At 44.3% G+C, this 16,528-nt stretch overlaps 1 protein-coding gene across 1 annotated transcript; it reads right to left on the bottom strand.

Annotated features, from left to right (window-relative positions):
• Positions 1-7,704: 7,704 nt before the first annotated feature.
• On the bottom strand, positions 7,705-8,496 carry LOC104032927 (gap junction beta-6 protein). Its single transcript, XM_009485410.2, has one exon. It carries the CDS (start codon positions 8,494-8,496, stop codon positions 7,705-7,707), a length of 792 nt encoding a protein of 263 aa, XP_009483685.1.
• Positions 8,497-16,528: the final 8,032 nt, after the last annotated feature.

The following is a 16,528-nucleotide window of genomic DNA, read 5'->3' as shown; positions in this document are numbered from 1 at the left end:
CTATGGTTTTGATAATACAGAAAGGCCGCACCATGCCACTCTGGAGAGTTAAGAGCATAACCAGCTCTGCCCCTGGGTCTGAAGGGAGTAAAATAGGCTAATTCCCCTGGATCAGGGGTCTTGGTGGGTCAGGAGCCATCAGGATGCAAAATCTTCTTGTTTTACTGATCTTGCCGCCCTAAGCTCTTCTGATTCGTGGGCTCATACACAAGTAAACAGCTACCCAACGTCCAAGCCAGTGGACAAAAAAGGCCCTCAGATTTAAGAGCCAAACCATTTTAGGGATGGTTCCTTCTCTAAGTAATAAACTTCTCTAAGTAATAAACTCTTTTCTGCAGCCTCCAGCAAATCACTGGAAACAGCTAAAATGGTTGCGAGAGCACAACCGCATGTCAACGTGGGCACTTTGGTCTGCATGGCTCTGGGGCAGCATTGCTGCCTGGGGCAGGGGGGCACAGCCCGAATGGGAATTATTCACCCAGTTTGCAGATTAGCTGCGAGGGGGTAATAGCTGCTGTGTGAAATGGGACCTGATGTTGCAAAAGGGCTGTGCAGAAAGTGGCTGAGTGGTATTGCAGTGTTTTTAAGGAGTTACACCCTTCCTACGGGCCTGGCTGAAGCCCGCTGGAATATCAGGGATTTGCTGAGTGACAGTGAGGAGCTTTGGATCCGGCCCTGAAACTTCTGCAAGCTTGCAGAAAGTGCCAATGTGATTTGCACAGCATCAACAGGTCAGGGAGGAGGCTGAAGTAGAAATTCTGGCATAGACGGGTGACCCAGCGTCACAGGCAGGTGGTAGCCAGGTGGTGACGATGCAGGGAGCGGCACTTCTCCCCATATGCTTCTTGGCAGGGATGAAGCAGGCTGCTGACTGGGCCCTTTGGTAGGACTTGACGGCTGAGTCAGGGCTCTGCAAGAACCTCTCCCTGTCTCCTCCTCCCACGGCCCCATCTGCCCATTGCTTTGTGTGTCAGATGAAATGTTGGGTGCTTCTGTGCAGAGAAACCCACCTGAGCCACACTGAAGCAGCAGTCATACTCCACATCTAGCATCAAGGGTGCAGGGCCAAGTAGGTGGGAAATTGCAGAAGTTATTTGCATGCCACCCCCATCTTTTTTGGTGAAGCTGGCCAATTTTTGGCTTCTGTGGAAGTTGAAAAGGAGGCCATTCACCTTTACATGCCTAACCTGAGAAATACAAGCCTGACAACACAGGGCTATGCAGGGAGATGGGTATACGCACTGCCTCTGGCAGGGGAAAGGCTGCTGCAACGGTAGTGCTCTCACTGCAGTCAGTGGTGCAAAGTCCCTACGAGGAAGTTTGCTGAGGAGGAGATGGTCTCTGCCCATGGGCCCACCTGAGGGGACAGCAGTAGCCAGTATGGTGTAGGATCTCAGATCCAACAGTCCCTCTGGCTTCAGAGGCCGTGTTCTCTGAGAGCACAGAATAAATTTGTCCATGATGATCACACACCAAACAACTCAAAATGTGCATGGAGAACTCTTAAATGGCTGCCCCTCTGTCTTCCAGACATAGCAATAGCAGCTCAGCATCAGGTAACTAAGACAAGAAGCAGCATGATCGCTCTCCATCCAGGTCCCCAGCTGCTCCTTTTGCTGCAAATAAACAAACACAGTCTATGAACTACTAATTGAGCTGTGAGTGATCATTACTCAGATATACACAACAAGGACTCTTCTCCCAGGCTGGCTGCTGGGCACCTCCTCGTCTTGCTGTGCCATGGTCACTGCAGTGGCAATGGGAATTGCCAGCAAGGCAGCGCATACTACTTTATGAAGAACAGAAATTGCACCCATTTTTAAAAAGGGTGGAAAGGAGGACCCTGGGAACTACTGACCCGTCAGCCTCACCTCTGTGCCTGGGAAGATCATGGAACAGATCCTCCTACAAGCTACGCTAAAGCACATGGAGGACAGGGATATGATTCGAGACAGCCAGCACAAATTCACCAAGGGCAAGTCCTGCCTGACCAACCTAATGGCCTTTTGTGATTGAGTGACTACATCAGTGGACAAGGGAAAAGCAATGGATGTCATCTATTTGGACTTCTGTAAAGCCTTCAACACAGCCCCCCACAACATCCTTCTCTCTAAATTGGAGAGATATGGGTTTGATGGGTGGACTGTTCGATGGATAAGGAATTGGTTGGATGGTCGCATCCAGAGGGTCATGGTCAATGGCTCGATGTCCAAATGGAGACCAGTGACAAGTGGGTCCCTCAGGCATCCGTACTGGGACCGGTGTTATTTAACATCTTCATCAATGACATAGACAGTGGGATTGATGTGCACCCTCAGCAAGTTTGCAGACAACACCAAGCTGAGTGGTGTGGTTGACACGCCAAAAGGATGAGATGTCATCCAAAGGGACCTGAACAAGCTGGAGAGGTGGGCCTCTGTGAACTTCATGAGGTTCAACAATGCCAAATGCAAGGTCCTGCACCTGGGACGGGGCAACCCCCGATATCAGTACAGGCTGGGGGATGAAAACATTGAGAGCAGCCCTGCGGAGAAGGACTTGGGGATACTGGTGGATGAAAAGCTGGACATGAGCCAGCAATGTGCGCTCGCAGCCCAGAAAGCCAACTGTACCCTGGGCTGCATCAAAAGAAGCGTGGCCAGCAGGTCGAGGGAGGTGATTCTGCCCCTCTGCTCTGCTCTGGTGAGACCTCACCTGCAGTGCTGCGTCCAGCTCTGGGGCCCTCAGCACAAGAAGGACATGGACCTGCTGGAGCGGGTCCAGAGGAGGGCCACAAAAATGATCCGAGGGCTGGAACACCTCTCCTACGAGGACAGGCTGAGGGAGTTGGGGTTGTTCAGCCTGGAGAAGAGAAGGCTGCGAGGATACCTTATGCGGCCTTTCAGTACTTAAAGGGGGCCTATAGGAAAGATGGGGCCAGACTTTTTAGCAGGGCCTGTTGAGATAGGACAAGGAGTAATGGTTTTAAACTAAAAGATAATATAAGGAAGGTATAGGTATAAGGAAGAAATGTTTTACAATGAGGGTGGTGAAACACTGGAACAGGTTGCCCAGAAAGGTGGTAGATTCCCCATGCCTGGAAACATTCAAGGTCAGGTTGGATGGGGCTCTGAGCAACCTGATCTGGTTAAAGATGTCCCTGCTCATTGCAGGGGGGTTGGGCTAGATGACCTCTAAAGGTCCCTGCTCAGAGGGGCTGGGGGAGCTGAACTCTCTCCGACCTGGCAGCAAAGAGCTTGCAGCTGCAGTACATGGGGTAGGGTAGGCAGCCTAACTGTGCAAGAGAAGGAGAGCAGGTTCAGACCATCCTGCTACTGGTCTCATTTGCTTTTAGTGCTTTGGCATGCAGGGTTGCTGGGAAGGGCTTAGGTCAATGGAAAAACAAAGCCAAAGTTGCAGGGGGACTGGGCTGAGAAGAAGAGAGACAGATGGAGGAAGGCATGCAGTGGGGCTGGAGTCAAGGGCTCTTGAGTGTACTGGGAGCAGAGCCTGGCAGACGCTGCTGCTGCACCTGTACGTGGTCATGGCTCCTGCCTGTTTGATAGGACAGCAAGACAGTGGGGTGGGATGGGGCGCGGGGAATTTGCAAGAGAGCTTTTCCAGAGGCTCTGATTAATCATGTGGCCCCACAGCCAATTTAAGCAATGTCTGCCCCAGGCATAACAAAGGGGAAATCACAGGGTGGGAAGACAGCAGCAGGGATGGGCAGGGACAATTAAGCCAGCTGCCATCAGAGAAACTGGCTGAACTACCATGGGGCAATGGCGGTGCCAGTGTAGTACAAACTGCCAGTCACCAATGGGTCAGAGATTTCGGGGGGAGACCCTCTCCCTGGGGGATGGCTACAAGGCAGGAGCAAGGGCAGGCACAGAGAACGGCTGGGAGAAGGTGTGCTCTGCAGTTCACAGCAGCCCCAGCCAGCCTCAGCCAGCTTGCGAAGATGCAGGAGGAGGTCTGAAACCAAGAAAAGCAGCTCAGCTTCTCCCTGCAGAAAGGGTTAACTACCACCCCACCAAACACAGCTGCCTCCCCTGCTCAGGCCACAGGATCCAGCAGGGAGGCGGTGGGAAGGTGACTTGGAGAAACAAGACACTGAAAGTTGCCATTTCCTCATGATGCCATCTACTTCAGCCTAACACAATGGGAGATGAGGTATGATTTAAAGAGGGCACTGAAACTGCCAGGGACTTTTCCTTGGCAGTAACAAAAGTCAGGGGATGCCTCAGATAAAGGAGAGTGTCCGTAATTAGGGTTGCACATAGTGTGATGAGAAATATCTGAGCCAAACACATCTCAGTCGCAACTGGTCTTCCCTGCTGAGTAAAGACTTAGCACTAGTGAAGCCTTGGATAAGCTCTGGCTCTTTGATTTACAGCTGCCCTTGGCGTATTTTGCACAGGGACTGGCACATTTGTTCCTGACCCCTCTGGCTGCCAGGACACCCCAGCAGCAGGGCAGTGCTGCTTGGCTGCACCTTACCAGGTCCTGCTACCACACAGGAAATGTCCAACCAACCCAAACCCATTCACAGCACGGCCACACACATAGATGTGCTGGTGCACAAAGGACCACGTACACCCAATTTCTTCATTTAAGCTTTGCCCATTTATCCCGGCTTAAAAGAACAGCAGACGTGGAACTGAACTTCTAGAAAAATCCAACTGCTGGAATAAAAACACTGCTTGAAAACTTGTAACCAGGAAATGAAAATACCATACAGAGAGCTACTATCATATCCCCATTTGGCGTTTAGCAGGCCTGCGCTTTATCATAGACCAAGAAGAACTACCCCTCCTCCATCTGAGGAAAACATACCTGCCTTAAGGCATTTTCCAGGTTTACTGAGATTCAGCATAGGGCTATTTCAATTTCATCACTGAAAGCGGTGAGACATGATCAGGCATAATCATTAGCTGATCTCCAGTCATATTCCCTATATGACATGTGATTCGCAGCATGCCCTCGATGAAAGTCCATAGTTTGAGTTGCTCCACAAAACACAGTTCTGGAACAGAGTAGCTGTGTCTCCACACCTTGGGATCAGAACAACCTGAGGCCTGAGCCCTCGTCGTTTGCCCCTGGGCAGTCTGGGGAGGTGATGCAGTGAGCACTCACCTTCCTGACCCTAAGGGAGCAGCTCCATTAAGTAAAGGTTTAAACCATTGCCATAGCAGGATGTGGGGCCTGGAGAGGGAGCCACAATGAGGCCACCATGAACAACACCTACAAAGGCAAACTTTTGTAGCACTTTTCACTTCTGCTTGTATTTTCAGTCTGCAGAGAGAAGAATACAAGCACACTAATATACAGTTTTGTGTATATTTTTTCCTCAAGCTTGCTGGTAGACACATTCAGAAGACTAGCAGCTATTTCTTTTCACAACAGCAATGAAAAAAGAAACTGTGCTGTGAAGGCAGGAAAGATCAGGAGTTGTCAGCAGAAGAGAATAGGTAAGCGAGAGGGCTCAGCTCAGGCCCTCATGCAGGGACAGAGCTGACTCCAGGTATTTTCTCTCTCCTGTTGCTTGTGCTTGCACCCTGTTAGGGTTCTACTGGTCACACATAAAACACCCAGCCCAAACCCACTTACAGCACAGACACAGACTAAGCTGTGCTGGCACCTGTAAGAGAGAGTGTGATACAACAGCAGCAGGAAAACCACACTGAGTGTAATCTCTGCTCCTAGGGACACCTGCTCTTTGTTACGCCCCTTGAAAGATGTCATGGTTTAACCCCAGTCAGCAGCTAAGCACCACACAGCCCCTCACTCACCCTCCCCTGCCCCTAGTGGGATGGGGGAGAGAATTGGGGAAAAAAAGAAATAAAACCCATAGGCTGAGATAAAGGCAGTTGAATAGGACAGCAGAGGAAGAGGAAATAGTAATGATGATAAAAGAATATACAAAGTAAGTGATGCACAATGCAATCACTCACCACCCGCTGACCGATGCCCAGCCGACCTTGAGCAGCGATCACTGCCCCCCGGCCAGCTCCCCCCAGTTTATATACTGAGCATGGCACCATATGGTATGGAATAGCCCTTTGGTCAGTTTGGGTCAGCTGTCCTGGCTGTGCCCCCTCCCAGCTTCTTGTGCACCTGGCAGAGCATGGGAAGCTGAAAAGTCCTTGACTAGCCTAAGCACTACTTAGCAACAACTAAAGCATCAGTGTGTTATCAACATTATTCTCATACATACTAAATCCAAAACACAGGACTATTTCAGCTACTAGGAAGAAAATTAACCTATCCCAGCTGAAACCAGGACAAAAGAGTAGCTCCATCATACAAAAACAATGAGGCTAATCCATTTGCACTGGTGTAGAAAAACAGAGCAACTCTGTTGAGGTCAGTGTGTCCATGACAATTTTTATCATGGGGAGAAGTGCTCCAAAATAGGACACACATTCAGACACCATAGCTAGGGTCTTGTACTACACCCACCTCTCTGACCTTCAGGATCCCCCACTTCCAACAGCGCACCCCTCCCACAAGCGCATACTCCCGTGCACTCAAGAGTTACATGTGCACCTCCATTAGAGTATAGACAACAGAATTAGGGCATCAGTGCTCTGGCTGGGTATGAGGGGTGTGTATGGGCTATGTGCGCTTTGGATGTAAAGTCCCTGCTTGAAAACAGTTTTTCATAAGTACTTGTCCCAATTAAGATCTCACTAGCACTCACATATAGACTCTCACTTCATTGAGAAAGGTTAAAGTGTTTGCCTTTTATTCAGAAGACTTGTTCTGTTTCCAGTGATACTTTTCCATGTCCTCAAAAGAGCCCCTAGTTTCATTACAGCACCATCAGTCTACCACAAAAAAAAGCAAACAAAACAAAAAAAGTTCCATGATGTGATATAGCATAAAGAAACAAATGCGGCTAATACATTAGAGAAAATAACATTTACATAAAGTTATGGATGTTGCTATAAAACTGGCAGTATGCAATTAAAAGATCAATAAGATTACCAGCTCTGTTTAAAGCAAGTCTACTCAGGCTCTATCTGTATTGTCATGCTGGTTTTAGGCACGACTTTGCACTCAGGACCTAGCTACCTCAGTTATCCCCACTACATGTGGCAGGCTTCCACACAATTTCCCCTACAGCCAGCAGTGTGTATGCAAGTATCTCAAGCTACCTGTCCAGACTCAAGCAGCACTTGCAAAGCTGTAAAGATGTAGCCTATCACTGTCTCCTCCCTAGGAATATGGTATTACAGCGTTCATCTGCATATGCCTGGTTAAGAAACAAACCACAGTCAGTTGTGTACTATAAACACCTTAAGTAACATGGAATCTTAGATTTTAGAAAAATATTTTAATTGACAGTTCACAAGTAAAAACTATCACTATTACAAAACATCTTGTAATACTAGAATATCTAGCTTGGAAAGAATTTTGTTCTTATTGCTGTTGCTTGTCGCTTTCAGGAACTGTGTCAGCAGGAAGGTATTAGCGGGTTTCCCAGTTGTAGTCAGCTTGTAAGGGTACTCATAGGAAGATACACCTTCCTATTTAATCCTCACACAATGTTCACATGTTTAGGCTGCCCTGGCTTTTTTCAGACATGCACATAATTGACACCTGACATTATGTATCAAAGTCTCACCCAACTTAAGTTTTTTCATGTAACAAATTCCCTTTGCAGCCTTTAAACAAAGAACATTCACTCCAAAAAGAGTGAACACCAGCACTGACACCACCTTAGCTGCTTGAAAATCCTATAACTGTGTTCTGACAGCTATCAGATATTAACTCATTCATTTCATTTTGTTTGGTTTCTTCCTTATTCTCATGGTTGGGGTGATGTTTTGGATTTCCAGCTTTTTTAGACCTTCTGAGGAAAAATTTTGTCAGTAAGTAACATAATTCAGCCACATTTAGAAGAATGCAAATGCTGGACACAGCAATCATGAAAATAGTAAAAACCGTCTTTTCAGTAGGTCGAGAAACAAAGCAGTCTACTGTGTTGGGGCAGGGCCAAGCATTACACTTCATTAAGCGAGGCATTCGGAACCCATCGTACATGAAATAAAACACGTACATGAAGACTGCTTCAAAGACAAGTCTGAAGAAGATGCTGCTAGTGTACGTCCACCACAATGAGCCCTCAATATGAAACCTCTGTTTCCTGATTTCTTCAATGTCCTTGTATTCACATTTCTGGTCTCCCTTTCTGAATTGCCTTTTCTTCTCATGCCTCCTGTAAGCTACATGCATGGCCACCAGCAAGGCAGGTGTGGAAACAAAGATCAGCTGCAGGGCCCAGAGTCTGATGTGAGAGATGGGGAAAAAGTGATCATAGCAAACATTCTTGCAACCAGGTTGCAGAGTGTTACAGATAAAGTCATCTTGTTCATCTCCCCAGACTCTCTCTGCAGCCACAACCAGGATCATGATACGGAAGATGAACAGGACAGTGAGCCATATCTTCCCGATGCTGGTGGAGTGCTTATTTACACCACCTAAAATGGTTTGCAGAGCTCCCCAATCCATCGCCTTGTTTTAATCGACTGACCTAAGACAAGACAAATAAACAAAACTAAGATTAATCAAGACAGCAAACAAACACCATCAAGCATATGGTATAAAATAAAGGCAATATCATACAATTGCAGCATATCCATTGGCTGTGGTAACATTTTGTTGATGCAGTGGGCTTACCTATGAGCAGTCATATATAATAATCTAATCACGTATCAGCAGGTAGTATTTCATTACTTGATTACACACATGGTATCACATTCATTTGACTTCTAGGTGTATTTGCCAACTGAAAACAGCTATTAGCCACATTAAGTAGGAAATGCAGACAGGGGAAATTGATGAAAACAGCCTTAAATTAAAAGCTACAACTCCTAGTAGTTTGATAACAGTAACAAAAGAATAGAAGATGACATCAGCCAAAAGTAAGGTAGACATTATGTTAAAAAACAGCTAGCTAGAATTCCTGTAAGTTACACCAAGTCAGCCCATCTTTAGCTTTAGAGTGTAAACATTTTCAGGAGCACATTCCAGCAATAAAGACAGACCTTGAGGAACTGCTGCTGATGCTCTGCACCTTCCATGAGCAGGTCTGGATAACCTGCATTCACAAATTTAAAAAAAATGTGACTGTATGTAGGGCTCTGTATTGTTAGTTGAAGCAAATTCCACAATAGCTTGAGGCAATGAAGGTGAAGTCTTGGTCATTATCCATCTCATCTTGAGTTGCTTAAAGATTCATCCCAAAATTGCATTTCTCTCCACTAACTACAGAGAGCCTAGGATAACTAGACAAAAGACTCCTTCATTGTCAATGCCTGTCAGGTGATTCCCCCCCCACACACACACCAATAACAAAGACAGCATTACTCCTAGAATAGGGGAGACATTTCAGAGGCTGGGCAAGTGCTAAAGTCAACATTTGAAGAGTTCAGACAGGCCAGCAGTAGCTGAGAGACTTTTCAGCAGAAGGATATGGTTTCCAGTAGGTGAGTTTCAAAGTACTATGACTGCAATGAATTAAAGGATTTCACCTTTGTCTCTCACATACCTCCCCAGGAACACCACAATTGTCTGGGTTTGCTCAGCTTCCACAAGCAGCAGCCTTTCACAGAGAGCATTCAGAGGCATTTCAGCCCACCTCCCCCCACCCCTTCACTTCAGATGGATTTATAGAAAGTTAGTTTGCGAGCTAGTCTGAATTCAAGAAACCAGCATTTCATGTGCCTATCAGCCAGGACCCTCTAAAAGCCCTCACAGATCTCTTAACTCTGAAACTCCTCATGAACGTTTTTATTTTTCAACTTTGTTAATTCATTTGCATCTCAGAGACCATCTTTCTTTGGCATTTACAGCACAGGGCACCAATAGGCAAAATCACATTTGAGGCTTCTAGAGAAGAGCAGCTGCTGGCGTAAAGGCCATCATATCCATCATGTGACAGAATTTTTATGATTTTCCTAACTCTGAGCTGGATCACACTGCACAGGAAGAAAATGAAGACATTTCTTTGCAGTTGACTTCTGCATCACATTCCCTCTCTAAGTAATGTTGAAAACCTTTCTGCTTTACAGCAGAATTATATACAATCAGTAAATCACATACAATAATGCAGAGCATTAGCGAAAGTACACAACAGCTCAGGGAAAATGAGGACATTTCACTGTCATATGAATGCAAGGTTATTTTTCTTTCTTCAGTTATTGGAATGTAAGCATAATCTCCCTTGGTTCCATAAACCACACTTCCCTCAGATCATGCTGGTTGACCATGTGATGTTATATTTCAGGAGGTGAAAACCAAGGGAGGGACCCAAGATTTTCTTTAGACCGGAGAGAATCTTTCCCGATCCTCCTTCAGGATGCAGAATCTATGTGGGCTATTACCTCTGTATCTGTCTAAAAACAGTCCTGGAAGCAGAGTTACCTTCCTATCCTGCTTATGTTATTTTTCCAAGAAGAAAGTTTACTTTTCATTATCATACAGATATAGAAAAAGCCTCTGTAGGTTAACAACCCTATGAGGGCACAGGAAAGACCCTTAATACCAGAGATACTTACAAAGCATACTAGCCAGATTCTCAAATATTTGTTCCCACCCCTTTTTTTGCCATCTGTTTTTTCATCAATCAGACCAGCCTTTCTTTCAGGATTTGCTTTGGAGATCATTGTATGTTGAACAGAGGAACAGTTACAACTTTGTTAGTATTCTTTGTTGCTATTACATACACATTGCCATTACAGTACTTATATAAATCCTGTAGAAGACTGGCACCATGCAAACTGTGGTATTGCACACATCATTCACCCATCCTTTAATTCCACCAGATTGCCTGCATTTCTTCTCAGTCATTGTTTCCTCTTCTTCTCCCTGCCTGTCAGCCATCTCCTTACAGCATGAAAGGCTGAGAAGTGGAACCTGTGTATCCCCTCCTCATAAGCCCTGTTTCTTATGCTTCACCTCTCACTGTATACCAGTCCTGCTGCCTTTCTGTTAACACAGCTTCACAAGGATTTGTTTCCACATGCAATCACTCCTTCCCGTCTCCCTGTGCAGAAGGGGATTCAAAATATGAGTGCCTCAGGGTGTAAAGGGTACCTTGTTTTCAGTGGCAAAGTTAGCTCAAGATGCTTCCCCACCACTGTTTGCTCCTGAGGTCACACTGCAGCTCTCCATCTCCTGCAACTTTGTGGGGGTGCATTATAAACCAGGTGGCTTGTTCAAAAAGTTATTCCCAGTACTAGTTTTTTTTTTTTTTTTTAACCTGATCCATTTCACCAATCTGCTTTACAGCACAGGCCCACAAAACATCTGAAAAGTACAACTTAATTTAAAAAACAGGCTGCAAATTGCAAAGCATGGGTAAGAATGAGCAGTCAGTGGGGAAGAGGGGTTGGCAAAGCTTTATTGCTGAGGACAATACATCATGAAACTATACTCTTCATCTGACTTGCTCCATCTCCTCTGAGAGTATATTGTGCTTGCTAAGCCAAAACGTGGTGCTTCAATTCTATCAAAAAGCATGTCTGTACCTGGATTGATACAGAAAAAGTCACCACACTTTGGAGAGGCAGCCTTCCACCCCAGTCTCCTAGTGACATTTCCTCTCCTTCCCAAAAAAGCCTTTGCCTTTCACATCTGCCCAAACCCTCCAACCCTTCATCATTCCCACCTACCTTTCCAAATCCTCCAGTTACCTCTTCAGCTCCTCCTGCCAGCACCCCCTATTCTGCCTCCTGCTTGCCAAGCTAGTCACCAACCTTTGCCCCTTCTTGCTGTATCCTCATTGCTCCTCAGGCTTGTTTTTATGCTGGTGGAAAGTCATATAACTCCTGGGACACTCCAGAGACTGATACAGGCACTGATCAGATACCAGCCATCTCACTATCTTGTCCCTGAAGGGTGGCACAGTTAAGATTATAGGGCAATGTTCAGGCAGACCAAATTCCATCCAAATACTTTGGCCCCCGTGTTTCCTACTAGCCGGCTTTAAACAGCTCTGATCAATACAGCTTAGAAGGTCTAATGAAGGCAATTCACAGACTGCTGAAGTGCCCACCTCTCTCCAATAAACAGACACAGTGACCCAAGCAGAACTTAGGTTAACCGACTATGGCTGTTCACATTATTAAGCCATCAATGCAGATGACTCTGGCTGAACATCGTTTGGGCTATCTGCACTGATGTAACAGCTCATTTACTGCAAACTTACTCAAAAGCTGGGATGTTGATTCATGATCAGTTATCTTTCTTCCAGATACTTGCTTTTAAGACCTTTTTACTAGCAAGTAAAATATTAACTGTCTCGCTGACCAAAGGACAAGAAAGCAGGAAAGCTACTTCCCTTTAACGGGTGGTAACTCTTATTTTCACAGAGCCAGTCCAGATACTATTTCTATGTGAGCAAATCCAGCTAAATACCTACAGAAATAACAACATGTAGACAGTCAAGGACTTACCTGCTTTGCTGGCCTCAGAAGTACAGCACAGTACAAGAATAAGCTAAAGACATGAAAGCTTAGGTGAATTTGGGGAGAAAAAAGTAAAGTAGGAATGAGGATAGGGACTGGTTATAAAGGAAGAAGCTAGGAAGAACAGAAGATAGCTGAAGTCAGTGAAGTTGAGTAACTGAGCATTTAGAACCCATTCTAACATGTGAGTGTATTATCTTTAAGTATTACATTTTCTTTAAAAAAATGCAACTGGGCACAAAAATAAGCCTTCCAAGCCACAGTGTGTATCTCTGTTCTGCTACCAGCTGAATCTTTTGTTCCACTTCAACAGTCAGAGGATCACAATAGTATATGCCTGTTACAGTAGGAATTAAAAACTATCATAAAAGATCACCATGCTCCACTGAGAAGTTACTTATGAGGGAAATGGTTCTGTATGATCACATAACACATAGAGAGGCACATAAGCAGGTGTGTTGTTTTGGGTTTCTTTGGTTTTTTTTTTTGTTGTTGTTTTCACCACCACCACCACTAGTAAGCTAGACAGCAGCAAGAGAAGAACTGTATACAGCTTAACCATTTCTGTAGTTCTCCAGCTTCTGGGCAGTGTTGTTTTGAACTCCGTGCTGCCGTGATTAGACTGCCCTCTACTTTAAAGCTAGCTCCTGTAAGCCTACCTTAAACCGCAATTGCAGCACGGTGCTTACAGTGAAAATCCCTGCATTTCACAACACCGAGGACAATTATCACTGAGCTCTTGTGTTTACAACTCGTTAGCAGATGCTTTTTTGACTGTGTTAAAGACTGTTATAATGGGAAATCATTAGTCAATGGTTAAATCCACAGCTTCAGCAAACCACAACTAGAATACAGTAAAGGTAAAAACAACAGAAGATACATTCTTTTCACATACACAAAGCACTTGTTGCTATAGGGTATTATCAAGCAAAAAAAGTAGTGGTTACCAAGTGTTACAATATTTGCTTATGCTATAGGAACATCTAGGAGTCCCAGTCAAGAAGGGGTCCACAGTATGCCAACTTACACATAAATTCAGAGTAAGATTATACCCTTCTCCCCACAGCTACAAACTGGATACCAATTTACTTATTCTACTGGAATTGCACAGAAATGTAAAGGGTGTTCACGATTACCTCCACTCCTATCAGAATTTTAGTGTAGGGTGTACCAAGAGTTACTGGTCCAGTGGGACACTCCACCACTTTCAGCAGTGCCTCCAGATACAGATACAAGATCAGCAGTCTGCTAAGACAAAAGTCACTTTATCCCACGTGGGAATGCATTAACCAAGATAATCTTTAAGCAAAAAAGCACAGGTCCCCAGTGTCCCTCCCCACCCTACAAGCTGGGGACAAAGGTAACTCAAATGACTAAGAGTGGCAGTTCTAATTGCAGAAGTTTCGCCACAGAAAAGCTTTAGAACATCTAAACTGCATCAGACCCAAGGTCATTAACAAAATTATTTTATGACCCAAATCCACACAAGAAGTATTGCTGTATATTGAGGTCCAGCATGCATTCAAAGGCACTGCTGATACAACTTTCCCTTCAGGTCTTGATCTAAACAGTTACGCTGGGAGCAGTAGCTCATGTAGGGGCTGATAACGAGCATCAAGGTGTCTTAGACCCATATATGCTGTTTCATACCCAGACTTGAAGAACACACGAATCTGGATTTCAGTAGTTTTGTATCGGCATGCCTTCACCCTGCCAACCTGAGGTCTAGTTTATTGCTAAGCAAAACAGCAAGCACTTAATTGCTAGTGTGTAGATTTTGTTATTCCTATTGTTGAGTTAGTTTTGGTGCTCTACCACAGGAACAGCAGCATTGCCAGGACTGAACCAAGGAAGCTTCTAATACAGATTAACGTCTTTCAAAGACAGCATCCTTTTAATTCACCAAGAAAGTTAGCAAGTAAGTGCTAACTGTATGCTAGCCTATCAGACTTCCTACCTAATTTGTCAGCCTGCCCCATGCCTCAGTTTCCCAGATATTAAACTGAGGATAACAAAGTCTCACCATCTCACAGGGCTGTTCTGAAATACTCCACTACAATTATAGGCTTCACAGACTCATACTTTGTTATCAGTGGACCAAGACAGATAAGTACCAGTTCAAAGGTGGAAGTACAGAGCTTGAACTCAATCATCCAGGATATTCCTGTTACCTGAAAAAGAATACAGCTCACTACATTGCTTTAATGCAGAGCTCAAACTATAAGAAGATGCAGCTTTGAACTCAGACTTTGGCAACCAAAATCCTTTAATTTCAGTATTATAGGCAGCTTCCAGCTATTTTCATTTTACAGCGGTACATTAAATACTTCAAGGAGCACGCAGCTGGAATACTCTGAAATATCAACAACTCTACTTCTTTCCTAAAAAGTTGAATAAAGATCAAAAGAGCAGTCTAACAATCACAAAAGCTTGTGCAATTCTGTCTAGTAGCTCTTAAACTTTGTTCTGAATGCCTATCTCCAGATCAGAGTGGAAACTGGAGAACAGAAGAGCCATGACACAGAGATTACAGTATATCTCTTTTGACACAAGAGCAGGCAGAGACTAATCAGGAACAGGAAACCTCTGACAGTTGCAGGTCTCAACACTGCAGGCATTGTACTTTTCTACTCAAGTTTACAAAAACAGGAGGCATTCTTTGCTCTGATTAAACCCAGTGTGAAACCCAGAGATAGCAACAGATTAGGACCCAGTATGTATGTAGTTAAATGTTAAAAAAAAGTATGCTAGTTAAATATCAACAGCAGTAAGGGTTCAGTTCTACCCACGATGACCCCCTTATGACTGTCCCATATTCATGCCCCTACATGAGTTTTCAGTCATTTTCCAAGCATGTTTGGAAATACCCATAGCTATTCTACTAGCCTACAACTGTAAATGGAGGATTACCATCCTCTAGAACATCTCTGCACAACATTCACTCCACTTGTGGAAAACAGAAGTGAGAAGTGCCAGTCACACTCAAATGCATAAGACTACAGCAATAGTCCTATTAGAATTTGGCCTCTCAGACATTTTCCCCTGTAAGCCTTTCCTTTAAAACGTGCCTTAAATTTCTTGCTTTGAAAGAAAGCCAAATTCCTTAAGACTATGTCTTCACTGATGCAAGTATCCTATTTCCCATGTTTTTAAAGAAAGTTTTATACACACTGTGCCCTGCGCCCAGTCATGAAAATAGCAACTTTTTAGTTATGACATTTTTATGTGTTTATCTTCTGGGTTTTTTAAACCCATTACTTAATTCCTATTTCCTTCCCCCTAGACCTAGGCAAATGTCTACATCCCTTCTGCAAGTCTGCCCATTCCCACTTCAACATAACATTTCCTACAAAATTAGGAAGTCACTGTCTCTTTCACACAGAGACAGAACTTGCACTCTTTTGGAAATGCTAGTTAAATTTATAAACACTAAGATTTTTTTTACTGCAGTGCAGCTTTTCCTTGACCGTGTATTTTGTTATAATTTCTTTCATCAAAAGTCAAGACAAAAGCAACTTTTTACAGGAAGAAACATTTGTATGAGATACAGAATAGAATTAGTTTTCAACTTTCTTTTATCAACTAATATGGAGACGTGTTTTTTGCTTTCCACATTCCTTCTGTTTTGATAGCACATTCTCTCTCATTTATCATCACTTCAAGCTTTTCCTTACACAAATTGGTGTTTAGCCAAGCAACAGTCACAGCTCTCCTCCTTTCAGGTAACTCAGTCATCATTAAATAACATTGAAAAGCAGTGAGGAACAGAACAAGGAAAAACATCAAAATTAAAAACAAAGATTTGACCCATGCTCCTGTTTCATGCAGCTCTGGGACCGCTGATTTCATTGGAACTGTTCACATAACACAGAGAATCAACTTGTAAAGCATCCTCTACTCACAGGTACCAACTGAGATTATGCAATGACTGTTATTAAGAACTTGTATTTGTATCTCAAAGTGCTGCTATTTTTCCAGCTACTGAGATAGTCTGCTATACCTTTTTCACTGTACAATTACTTTTTGCACAAAATAAATGAGGTTGCCCAAGTAATCTACCTGGGTTTTGCTTC

The sequence above is a fragment of the Pelecanus crispus genome, chromosome 1 (assembly GCF_030463565.1).
Source record: "Pelecanus crispus isolate bPelCri1 chromosome 1, bPelCri1.pri, whole genome shotgun sequence".
Classification (NCBI taxonomy): Eukaryota; Metazoa; Chordata; class Aves; order Pelecaniformes; family Pelecanidae; genus Pelecanus; species Pelecanus crispus.
This window is presented reverse-complemented; position numbering and strand designations above follow the sequence as displayed.

Excerpts from the sequence above, each read along its gene's own strand:
- LOC104032927 (XM_009485410.2), bottom strand. The coding sequence starts at position 8,496 with ATGGATTGGGGAGCTCTGCAAACCATTTTAGGTGGTGTAAATAAGCAC.